At 35.1% G+C, this 12,994-nt stretch overlaps 1 protein-coding gene across 1 annotated transcript in view; it reads right to left on the bottom strand.

Moving 5' to 3' along the window:
• Window positions 1–12,872, bottom strand: part of NUP155 (nucleoporin 155kDa) — a 49,963-nt gene extending 37,091 nt beyond the window's left edge. The window contains exons 1-8 of the mRNA XM_010853761.1: window positions 12,578–12,872; window positions 9,278–9,415; window positions 7,620–7,716; window positions 5,833–5,903; window positions 3,782–3,874; window positions 2,778–2,944; window positions 958–1,063; window positions 72–145 (exon numbers count right to left, since the gene is read on the bottom strand). Of these exons, the coding sequence (XP_010852063.1) occupies window positions 72–145; window positions 958–1,063; window positions 2,778–2,944; window positions 3,782–3,874; window positions 5,833–5,903; window positions 7,620–7,716; window positions 9,278–9,415; window positions 12,578–12,734 (903 nt within the window). The 5' untranslated portion in view covers window positions 12,735–12,872. The remainder of the gene's footprint in view (window positions 1–71; window positions 146–957; window positions 1,064–2,777; window positions 2,945–3,781; window positions 3,875–5,832; window positions 5,904–7,619; window positions 7,717–9,277; window positions 9,416–12,577) is intronic.
• Between the last annotated feature and the right edge of the window lie 122 nt (window positions 12,873–12,994).

Genomic DNA, 12,994 nt, shown 5'->3' with positions numbered 1-12,994 from the left:
TGACTAGGTCTTCTTTCTTAAAAACAGGGATATTCTTCCGCTTTTATATGGTGGCAAAATATTAGTCTTACCTGTATTACTCCTTTCTCAGATCGTGTATATAAAATATTTCTTGAATTATCAACTGCAATTTGAACAATAGGATCTAAAAAAAAAAAAATCCAAGCAATTAACAAATCAAACACAGTAGCTGCTTATAGCAAATTAAAACTGCTATTTTGTAGTTAAATCTTAGGAAAGTTGCACCAGAACAAAGCTAGGAAGCATTTAGGTCAGACATCATGTGAAAAAAAAAAAAGAAGGCAAATACCAAATACTGTGACTGGGCTAATAGCATCATAAATAAGTTTTTCTGTCTTCTAAATTAATTGTTTAAGCCAAACCAAAACCAGGTTTCAAATTATTCCTTCTTTTAACAAACATTTAATGAACATTTAGTTTACCATATGCTAAAAACATGTAAAATAGTTCTACCTGGTCTAGTCCTTCAAGAAACTTCTAATATATCATTGTTTAAAATAAATAATTTAAAAATTCAGTCATATTAACATTTTTAGGTGCTTCTATCTTACCTTACTGAAGCATTTTAAAATTACTTTACCTGACTATATCTCTCATTAAAAACTCAGATATATTCATTTTATGCTGGGAATTTCTTTTAGAGGGGGCAAAACATGTATTAAATCTCTGTAAGTCTAACTCTCTCATATACAGACATGGTTGGTTTAAGTACACAGAGCTATAGTAGACACACGTTCTAAGGTGCTACATTTATAGGAATTTGGGAATAAAACTCACGCTGTCTCTGTTTTATCATCCCTTCTCCCTTTAAAAGACCATATAAATATACAACAAATTCTATTTAATACGGACTGTTTCAATTAAGAAGAATTTAAGAAAATGTTAGGTCAATAATCTGTTAAAATCTTTTGTTTACCAAATTTATTTTCTACTTACCATCTTCTGAGAATGTGAACTGTAGTAATGAAGGAACAAGGAAAGAAAGCGGGCTCTTTGAGTGGTTTATTTTCCTACATCTCTGGCTAAACCAACCTGCTTCTGCCTTAAAAGAAAAAAATGAAAGAAGACTTGTAAATGTAGGTAGGTACCCCCATCACAGCAACTACTATATACCCGTTTACAAGCATTCTCAAATTTTAGTGAAATGCCAATAACTGTAAATAAAGACATACTATTCAAAGTAAGTACTGAGCTTAGTCCTGTAATTAAAATTTTAAAAATGTGTTTAACTAAAATCACTGCTGTCAATTAAACCAGCTATATCTATTCCAGCAACCTCAACACTGCTATGTTAATAAATTCACTTTATCTTAAAAATTTCTATTTGAAAGCAAGCAAGGAAATAATAGCCATAGTTTATAAGTGTCAAAAGTACATAGGATAGAGGTATTTTTAACTCTTCACACTACTGCTAAATGGAAATTTAAAAAATAGTAGCCATCACCATCATAATCTACAGTCAGCCCCTCAATCATTGAGTTTTGCCATACTTAAATCGGTAACAGAACCTTTTTATAAAGTGAACAAAATCAAGAGAAATTGGGTAAGGAAGAGATACAATGTAACATAAAAAACTAACCTCAGTTCTAATCCTATCTCTGCCATGAATTCCTTGTATGACTATGACAACATTTGTCTTGTCAGTTTCTTACCCCTTAACTTATGAAAAAGGCAACAATATAGTTAAAGGGCGGGAAAAAAGCAACTGGAGCAAAAGTATTTCAGAGTAGAGAGAACACGAATGACCAAAAACACATGAAAAGATGCTCAACCCAGCTAGTAATAAAAAAACAAAACACTTTTCTTCTGATAGGTCAAAGTTAGTAAGTTTGAAAACGCCAGTGTTACAGTGAGGAGAGAGGGGAAAGGGATACGATCACAGAGTCTACAACTTGTAACAGGGAATAAGGAAAACATACAAGTTGAAATACATATACATGAAAACACAACTATTAGAATTCTAAGTCTCCACACTAGAAAATATCTACACATGTGTTCAAGGAGGCTTGCAGAAGAACACTTATACCACTATTTGTGAAACATGCAATAAAAACCTAGAAGTCCATCAAGAAAAGAGCTGTTAAATAAATCAGTACATTCATTTTATGGACAATCATGCACCAATCACAAAGCGCAATATCTATCTACCAGATACTGACAAGGAAAGACTTTCAAGACAAAATTAAATTAAAAAAGCCAATTATGGGGAATTCCCAGGGCAGTAGTTAGAACTCGGGCACTTTCACTGCTGGGGTTGGTTTCAATCCCTGACTGGGGAACTAAGATCCTGCAAGCCATGTGACTTGGCAAAAAAACAACAAAGAAAAAAAGAAAAATGTCAATTAGGAAACAAAACATAAGCAATAATCCAAGTAAAAACATACACAGAAGTACACTATATGTTTATATATAAGTATACACACACACAAATACATACGCATAGATATTTAAAAACATATTTATAGGTATTCAAACAGAGAAGGCAATGCCAACCCACTCCAGTACTCAAAGATGTTTTATATCATGTTCTACAAAAACATATAAAGAATCAATAATGGCTGTTACCTCTGGGGAGAGGACTGGGTTTTATTAGTATAGTGTAGCCATGAAGGACTACAACTTAAACTGTATGTTTGACCACTTTCCATAAGAATATATTAATGTACTTATATAATTAGAAAATAAAGACAAAAACTTACCAATCCATACCCCATCAAGAGGGAGGAAAAAAAAATGTTTATAAATGCCATACTTACTTGATATGCTACTTCATATAAACAGCCATCCTTTCCAGCCAAGAAAATTCTGCCATTATCGGTGGAAGTTATTGTTAAAAGGTAAGTATTATCAGTAGGAAGAGAATATAAGGGATCTGGAAGCAACTGCATTCCACCACACATACTGTCATTGAGAACTCCTGAACCTAAAAGGAAGAATATAGGAATCACTTTACTAACTCTTTAAAAGTTTAACACAATCAGTGTATTGTCTTCAGAATTGATGTTCTTACTGAATTCATGATATGCTAAAAAATTTCAAAAATGTATGTAAAATGTACGTTTTAAAATTACTATAGTCTGCTATAAACAATTTTATAATTCATGTTAAAATAGAATCTTCAGTATGTATGTATAACATATATAAAATATATAGCATATATATAGAAAACACAGTAAAACATCAAACAAAAAAACTAAACCAAAGTATTAAATTTTGCAAAAAAAAAAAAGCCTAGGGATATGGCAGTAATAATCATTAATTATTTTTTTTAATCTCTTACCCTCCCAATATTCATTCATTGGAGTCTCCGAAATTCAATATTATCTTACCTAAAATGTTACTAGAATGCAAAAGAAACCACTGAATGTTTTTGCAATAAATTGATTGATAGCATCTTACTTTAAGGGAAAGAATAATGTATATTTCTGTGTTCCGTATGTTAAAATGGCCACTTAAATTAAAAAAAAAAAAAGACATTGAAGGCATTATTGAATAATTACTAGTGGCAACTATTTCTCTTCTATTACCCTTGTTTTACATTGGACATTTTAGAAAGGTACATTAACATGGCAAATAATCCAAAATAATTCTTTTGTGGAGTTACTAATCTGAAAGATATTATATCTATAGGAAAGTATTATTTTCCTAAGAGCAAAGAGCTCAGAAAGTTAACTTACTGAAAAAAAATAATTTTCAATTATAATATTAAATTGGGCAACATATTTTTATTTAAAAAAACACAACATGTGAGTTGCTATACCTGTTTGCAAATTAGTATAGCTGAGTCCAAGAATCACTATATCCACAGGGGTTGCCAAAACCAGGAGGTGTCGTACGTGAGGTTGGAAGATGCCTAAGATAAAGTAAACATGAGTTAGGGACTATTTTCTGGAAAATACCCAACATTTAAGTATTAACAGACTATGGTCACTTTTAATATGAGCAAAGAATTGGACACAACTCAGTGACAAAATAACACAATAGATTAACTGGTATATGAAAAGTGTCAACCTAATTTAATGTTGATGTTAAAACATTACTGTGTTCATTTAAATAAGCAAATAGAAGTTAAAAAAAAAACTTGAAACAAACACTATAGCATTTAATGATATTTAAATGAGGGTTACATTATAAAACAGTTTAGGTTTATTAAAATTAAACTTCACTTCTATATTCATGTTCATAATCCTATTCACAAAACCCAAATGGTAGAAACAACTCAAGTTACTGTCAATTGATAAATGGGTAAACAAAATGTAGTATGTAATATATAGTGGAATATTACTAGGCCTTAAAAAGGAGATTCTGACATATGCTCCAATAGTCATGAACCTTGAGGACATCATACTAAGTGAAACAAGCCAGTCACAAAAAGATAATGCTACATAATTCCACCCATATGAAGTTCATGGAATAGTCAAACTCACAGACACAGAAATGAGTTTATAGATGAAATAAGTTTCAGGATCACAGCCAGATAAATTCACAGATTCAGAGAAGGCAGTAAACCAAGTACAAAATATTAAAATGTTAATTCATGCTAAACTACTGTTTACATTTTAAATTTTAAAAGTCTGGAGTGGTATGAAATGGTACATGTACTCCATACTATAATATCCAGAAATTAGTGTGTCACGGATAAGAATAAAAGCAAATGTATCTTATGATAATGGACATCTTTTTGTATGTATTCATTTGGGTGTTAAATGTCAGAAAACATAACAAAGCTTCTACCATCACTTGGTTTTACTTTCACTGATGAATACCAAGGGGGACAAAGGTCACAATTTTGTGTTTCAAGATTCACATCAATAAAGCTGAAGGACAGACATTTTACTAAATGACTTCAAAATATACCCAATATTTCAGAATTTGACTTAAAGGAGCTTGACATTTATGAAAATTTATCAAAGATAACACCTTTATTGTCCTATCAAAGACCTCCCATTTCAATTTTGTACTGAAAATTACTTTTGAGGAGAACAAAGTTTAACTATTTAAGATGGACAATTAGTATTTATTATGATAGCGGGCAGGAACAGCTATTGACTTTCATATGAACAAGCTTTTCAATGAAGAAACAAAATACAGAAACATACAGCACAGTAAAGGCTGCTATAAAATTCTATGTAAGGGAAATATATGTCCAATGCAATCACATAAAAACAGTGCATAAAACTGCACGTTTATATTTATGTGAATTGGTATAATTTCAAAATGGCTATATTTCAAATGACTACACTTCAAAAATTCCTACTAAGGTCTTGTAAACAAGTGAATCTCATCTATTATTTCCTTCTATAGGGAGATGTATTTTAAAGAGATGTATATTAAATTTAAATCAATCAATTCTGCTTGTCAGTAGCCATGATTAAACACCTAGCGTACTGAAGATGAAATCTGTTTTAGGTTAAACAATGCTTGTGAATTCTCTTAGGATTTATTCTGTCCTCTGTTCTCATGTCCATGGGCTACCGGGACTAAGAAAACACACAGACTAAAAATGGTTTTTACATTATATTCAGGAATTATTGGAAAATGTATAATGCAAGAAACTTCAGGTAAATCAAGAAAGACTAATAAAAAGCAAGATAAAATTCAAGAATTTAACAATTTTGAAGGCAGACTCACTTATACTATAGTGAGTAAACTGTTAAATATTCCTAATCACTTTTTATATTTCTAATTAAAATTCAGAACAAAACTTCAACAGGAAATTTAGTACCTAAAATATGATCTCCAACAGTCCTAAAATATTTGGAATCCAAGGATATACAAACATAATTTCATCTTTCTATTTTTAATTCTTACCAGGTTTTGGTTTCACAAGCCCCACAGCAAGAATAGTCTCACTAAGCCCATCAAAATAGGCAAGGTCTCCTCTGTCGATATTAGAAGGAAAACATGTTATACATACAGAAAAGCTTTTACCTTATACTACTCTTTAAAACTGTAGAATATATACATACACAAAAAAGACTATAGAACCAGCAAACAGAACTGTTTCAGTGTCAAGAGCGAGGCACAAGGTCTGCTTAAAGCTACACATAAACCATGAAAAGGGGGAATGCTGGTTTCCACTCCAAATATCCTCCCCAGGTTTGCAAGTCTCCAGTGACAGCAATCCACTGCTGTGGCAGGTCCAAGAAGACCCTCTCAGAAGAATACACAGTAAGGCTGAACCAGACTTTCCACATGGGCAGGGACTACGCTTATCTTATTCAATACTGTTCAAGCACTCAATGGCCTCTGATCCATGATAAGCTCAATGTAGCTGTTAAATGGGTATGTTAGATGCCAACAGAAATATAAAAATTTTCATTAACATGGAAACCCTCTTTAACTAAATTATTCTCACATCTATATATTTCGTAATTTTTTTTTTAGGTTTTCTTGAAGAGATCAATGCCTAAATTAAAAGGTTCTATTCTTTAGTGCAAAAATGAATACATATGTGTAATACAGCAAACTGGGGCAATGTGCATGATACATGAAGAATAATCACAATATTATATCACTGCTATTATGACATATACCATTTCAACAATAAAAATAGCTAGGAAAAGTTTAAAGAAGAAAAAAAAAAAAACCCCAGCCAACAAAACTGGTTAACTTTCAAGTTCTCAAGTAGTATCAGTTTTGATTCAATGACACTGTATGTGTGTTTCTAACAAGTACATTAATTACTTAGGAGCAAGAGTAACAACTATATATACAGAACTTTCTCTAGTTATCTCGCCCCTCACCTAAAGATAATGTGATGGAGAAACGGAAGACAAAAATTTTTTCCAAATAGCCAAGAGTAAAACCATCAGATCAGGGCTTTCCTGGTGGCTCAGTGGTAAAGAATCCATCAGCCAATGCAGGAGACACATGGAGCAACAAAGCCCAAGCGCCACAATGATTGAGCCTGTGCTCTGAGCCTGGGAGTGGCAACTACTGCAGCCCGCATGCACCAGAGCCCCTGCTCTGCAACAAGAGGAGCCACTGCAATAAGCCCGCATACCGTAACTAAAGAAGGCCCTGTTCCTCGCAACTAAAGAAAAGGCCCTTGAAGCAATAGACCCAGTACAGCCAAAAAAAAATGCAGCAGATCAATAAACTTTAAGCAAGAATGCTTTGGGCCTTCATTCAGACCCTTTTATATACATTTAATTTACACAAGGTCAAGCCCACAGAATAACAACACACTGCTAAGATAAACTAACAACCTGCCACTCCACATAGATATGCAGGGAAAACAGGTCTTTCAAAATGTCAAATCAAAAAAAAAAAAAGGAAGTCATACTATCTCTCAAAGAATCACTGATAGACTCTCTTTACTACAGGGTATCAGTTTGGGAAACAGACTCCTACTCAGAGTGGTACCCGGATCCCCAGCATCACCTGGGAGTTTGTTACATGCAGGTCCCTAGGTCTTCCTCAGAATGATCATAACATAATCCACATTTTAACCCCATCCCCAGGGAGTATGTATACTGAGAAGCACTGACTTGGATGAAAAATAAGCCAGGCAGCTTCTAATGAGTAGACTACTTATTACAAGAAAGATAATTTAAATCTAATCATGCTAAAGCAAACCAGCCATAAATACATACCCATCTTCGTAGTTCCACATGAATATGTCACTGTCGATGGTGAGCCAAGCTCTACTGATGGGAGGGAACACGCCCATCATGCAGTTACACTGCATGTCTGAGGTGGTATGGATGTAAGGCAGAATGATTTCAACCCCTCTTCCTTAAACTTGTTTCAAAAGATTTTTTTTTAAATCATATAAACCCACATAATTAAAAAACCATGACCTATTCATTCTTCAGTAGAAAGAGCAAATGAAACATCTTTATTTCCAAAGAGTTTAATGAAAGCCATAGTGTATGACCAAAACACTTACAATTTATTGTTTCTAAATAGGCTACCTGACCATTTAAAATATACACAAAATAACAAATGTAATGTTTTTGCCATTACTAACTTAAAAAAAAAATCTTGATTCTGAGTAATATTGAGCTGACATTTAAAACTGTTTTACTGGACCAGTTTTTCCAACTGTATGAGAGAGTGATAAAAAACAAAAAACACTTGGTAAGCTAAAGTCATAGCTAGGTGATAATCTATATATAATCCTCATAGAAACTGAAAAATAGACCAAGATTTATGTAATTATATGACAATTAAACAACTGTGAAAACAAAATCATTTTCTAAATAAAGGAAATATTTCTTGTATTAACAGAGGATTAAAGAATATTAAGAAACTATGCAAGAGAAGAGTGACAGATAAGATGTATTATATATTTAGTAACACTATTTTACAAAGTCTCAAAGAAACAATGAAAATTAAAGGGAAAATATCAATTAGATTTTACTCTATTTACTTATTTATTTATATTGATTTTTCTATTTATTTTTACATTTTCCAAAGTTTTCCATTTCTTTTCTATGTCACATTATATTGAAGCATGAAACCCTTTCACCCTCAATAGATTAACATAGTTTTGAAAGTCTTAAATTTTTCATATAGGATCTTGATGTCTTAATCATGAGAGTTACAGATTGATTTTTATAAAAGCTTCCTAGCAAATACCTCTATAGTCCTTTTATAGGGTATGCCACACTTTAAGAAAAGCAAATAAAATCTTACTTTTAGAAGATAAGAAATCTCTAACTTCTCAGTCTATGAAGAGGGCATTAGTACTTCAGTTTCTTATACCCTTAGGTGTAGATTTTTATTGTAATCCATGGAAATGCAATCACTAATAAACTAAGACACCTGTAAGTGTGAAAACACACCAAAAACTTTTTGGGGGGTATTTTCAGAAGGAAATACCTAGAATTTTTTGCTTAAATATTTTCAGAGCCACTTCCCAGTTTTAAATGTTAAAATAGAGGGGAAAAAAAAAACCATTGGCCTTTGAACTGAAAAAGCATGGTAGGAAAAACTTCCTTTCCCCACCCTACTTAATAGGAAAGTATCACCTTACCATACGTCATTCAAAAATGCAGAATTAATTGTAAACAATTCACTCTCCTCAATGTCCCTGAACAATTAAAATATGACTCAATTTTCAACATTCAATTTTATTATGAAATTTTCTAGGCACATGGCAAACTACCCATGTACTTAAAAGTATTTTAAATAAAATCCTTACATGAACTTGTACACAAAACACTAATTAGACACAAAACAAATACTGTAATAATGAGAACATTAATTTTTAAATATTTTAAATAGTTAACACAAAGGAATAGGATACGTCCAAACTGTTCAACAAGTTCAGGTGGGAGAGGAACTCTTCGGATGGAACTGATGTCTGGAAGGTTGGGTACTGACAGCAAGCCAGGTCCTTGCAGGGGATAATCCATATCTGACATGCCAGAAACAGTGGGATTATCTACAAAAAATAAAACGAGAAACAAAGCATTTATTTAAAATAACCATGTCCTGGGCATCATATGGGCAAGCAGAAGTACTGCAGGCTACAAAAATAAACTTGTGTGTCTGGTGGTTCTAAAGGTATATAGAGAAAAAAGAAGTTCTGATCTGACACAAAGGAGGCCTGAGGAATTCTAGTGTTGAGATGGGGTGCAATTCCTGGTTTCAACACTGAAAAGGCTTTAACAAAGACTTGTCTCCGCAAGAAAAGAAATGGTTAGTTCAATAATTTATAGTGTTTTTCTATTATTTTACTAATCTGAAATGGGAAAAAAATCATAAAACTGCTTTAGAGATAAAAACAACTGTGGACAAACAAAATACTGACTGAGGAAAAAACAGCATTTCCTTTCCCACTTAAAAACAACCCATGCCTTGTCCCATCACACATTCCTCCATCCCCTCATGCGTGCATGCTCAGCTGCATCTGACTCTGTAACCCCATAGACTGTAACGTGCCAGGATCCTCTGTCCATGGGATTCTCCCTGCAAGAATACTGGAGTGGGTTGTCATGCCTTCCTCCAGGGGATCTTCCCAACCAAGAAATCGAACCCAAGTCTCCTGTCATTGCAGGTGGATTTTTTATCCACTGAGCCACCTGGGAAGCCCCACCCCCTTCACCAATACAGGCACACTTCAGAAATGTTGTGGGTTTGGTTTCAGACCACTGCAATAAAATGAACATCCCCAGAAGGCGAGTCTCATAAATTTTTTTTGATTTTCCAGTGCATGTAAGTTACGTTTACACTATACTGAAGCTGAAGCATGCGACAGTATTGTTTAAAAAAAAAAACAATGTATACACCATAACTTAAAAATACTCTATTACTAAAAAATGCTAACCATCATCTGATTAAGGCAGAGTTGTCACAAACCAATTGTAAAAACACAAAAACAAAAATCCGGTATCTGCAAAGTGTAATAAAACAAAGAGCAATAAAATGAGGTATGTCTGTAATACCACAAAAGCAGTATTTTATTGGGGAGGGTGGAGAGGAATCAGACTACTCTATAAAGTGTTCTCAACTGGCAACTCTTCTCTTCCGCTAAAGCCTAGACACTAAGGGCAGGAATGGGATGGTCTAGTCCCTCCTAGTCCTGAACAAGGTGTTTTAATCTGACTAATCATCTATTTTCTGCCTCTCTAAAGTACAAAGATGTTGGGGGGAAATGACATACAAAACAATTTTATGAAAAATTTAAAAAGTTATACAACTAGAGAACAAATTCAGTCAATCCCTATGTATTGAGTATCCAGCTTCAAAAATTACCAGTAATGTGCCGTCTCATGTTTTATATATATCAGTCCTATCCACTTCTTCCCTAACGTATTTTTTGAAGCAAATTGGAGACATTCTATTTAATATTAAAATATAATTTTTGGAGACACTTCACTATTTTTTAATTTAAAAAGTTTTTTTTTTTTTTTGAACACCAAAAACATTTTGTAATTGGGGTGTAGCCAATTAACAAAGTTGTGATAGCTTCAGGGAACAGTGAAGGGACTCAGCCATACATTACCTGTAGAACACTGTGCTTGTTAAATGGCAGTGGGAAAACAATGGAATCACGAAAGCCTACAGAAAGAAAGTGATATTTAATGGAGCCTGGAAGAACAGCTTATTAGGCAAAGAAGAACATTCTAGAAATGATGATGAATACATGAAAAATCAAAGAGGGGGGCCTCTTGTTATAGTAAACGTGTTAAATTCAGTGTAACTGGAACAAGGATGTAAAGAATAGGATGGAAGAAGGAAAGATTTGGTTAGCGAGGCAGCTGTATGTAAAGGTGGACAAGTTGAACTGGGGTGAGATATGAAGAGAAGACAGAAGATATGGACTGTTTTCAGTTTGCTTTCAGAAATAAGGAGGTCAAAGGGAGTGGTGCTGTTCAAAATCAGAGCTGCTAACAGGTCACTCAATTCTTACAAGACAAGCCCACGGGTGAGTAGCTGTCAGGAATAAATACTCCTTGCTTTGTTCCTGTCTTTTCTCTGATTTTAAGTCAATGAATTTTATTAAACTGCAGGAGCTGTCTTTTAGGTTTACATTGCAAATACTGTTGTCGTTTAGTTGCTAAGCCAGGTCTGTCTCCTTTGTTGACCCCATTGACTGTAGCCTGCCAGGCTCCTCTGTCCATGGGATTTCTCAAGCAAGAGCACTGTAGCCGGTGGCTATTTCCTTCTCCAGAGGATCTGCCCAACCCAGAGATCAAACCCTCATCTCCTGCACTGGCAGGTGGATTCTTCACCACTGAGCCACCTGGGAATTATCCTGCTTAAAATATCTTGGTTCATGCTTGCCAAAACCTTGTGCTTTTCTTATTTACTCTCCTCAACTTTTCTCCAATTTCCACCTCACACAGGGGTCACTTCTTTTCTAGCAACTTGTGTGATTCTATGTGCTATGAGGAGCCTGACCTTAATTTAAAACCATTAAACAGAATATTGTACTGACACCTGTCTTTTGTTGGCACAAAATCTGCCCTACCCTCCCTGTTAACCCATCATCATTTGTTTCCCTGTTCCCTTCCTTCATTCCGCTTGTAGTTCTTTTTCATACTCTTCAGCATTTCATATTACAGTAACGCTACACATAACAAGGCATATCTTTCAGCGAACATAGTAAATTTCCAAATTAACTTCGTTTACTCTTCGGTTTTACTCCGATAGTAACACGAGATATTAACAAAGATGAAACTTGGATCAGGTGATCCTCCTCATCCAGTCTTAGCGATAAACACCTGGAGGTAGTGAGAAGCTCATTAAGGTTAAAATATTTGCCTCTTTCTGCCTCAAATGGGGGCTTGCTCCTCATTCCCAGCCTCTCAATTGCCTGTGATGAAGGGTGAGAGAAGGCAAAAATTGAAAATGGGCTCTTTTCCCCTTTAGGGCTTCTCTTGTGGCTCAGACGGTACTGAGTCTGTCTGCAATGAGGGAGACCCAGGTTTGAGTCCTGGGTTGGGAAGATCCCCTGGAGAAGGGAATGGCAACCCACACGAGCGCCCTAAATTCTCAGGATGTCTTCGTCCATTCACCCTGGGGATGAGACCTATTTATGGAGTCAGATGAGAGTCCTTTGGGCTCAGAAACAGTCACCAACTGGGCAACGATCACTCACTTGGAGCAGACACCATGAGCAGCTCGGAAAGGTCCGGGTACATGCGGTCTTCTTGCAACTGACGGTCGATGAGCCGCCCCGCATTTTCCAAAGCTTCCTGCAGGGCTGCGGCCGACGTGGAGGCCGGCATCGCCGACCCCAGCAAAGAAGACGGCATATCCAAAATCGAAGACAACAGCGACCGGAGAAAGTCAAAAAGCAAGGAGAAATAAGCCAAAACCCAAGACGCTAGCTGAAGCCCAAAGCTTAGAGCGCGCGCGCCAAACGAGCGCCCCGGCGCCACTGCATGACGCACTTCCGGTTCATCGGGTGGGGAATTTGAAGCTTGCATCTAATTTGGCAGCTGAGAAGGGGAACTTGATAGAGGGGGTGGACGTTAGGGGTGGAGCTAAGTGAGAGGGAGGTGGCTGTTTGGGG

Source organism: Bison bison, unplaced genomic scaffold (assembly GCF_000754665.1).
Source record: "Bison bison bison isolate TAMUID 2011002044 unplaced genomic scaffold, Bison_UMD1.0 scf7180017864331, whole genome shotgun sequence".
Lineage (NCBI taxonomy): Eukaryota > Metazoa > Chordata > Mammalia > Artiodactyla > Bovidae > Bison > Bison bison.
This window is presented reverse-complemented; position numbering and strand designations above follow the sequence as displayed.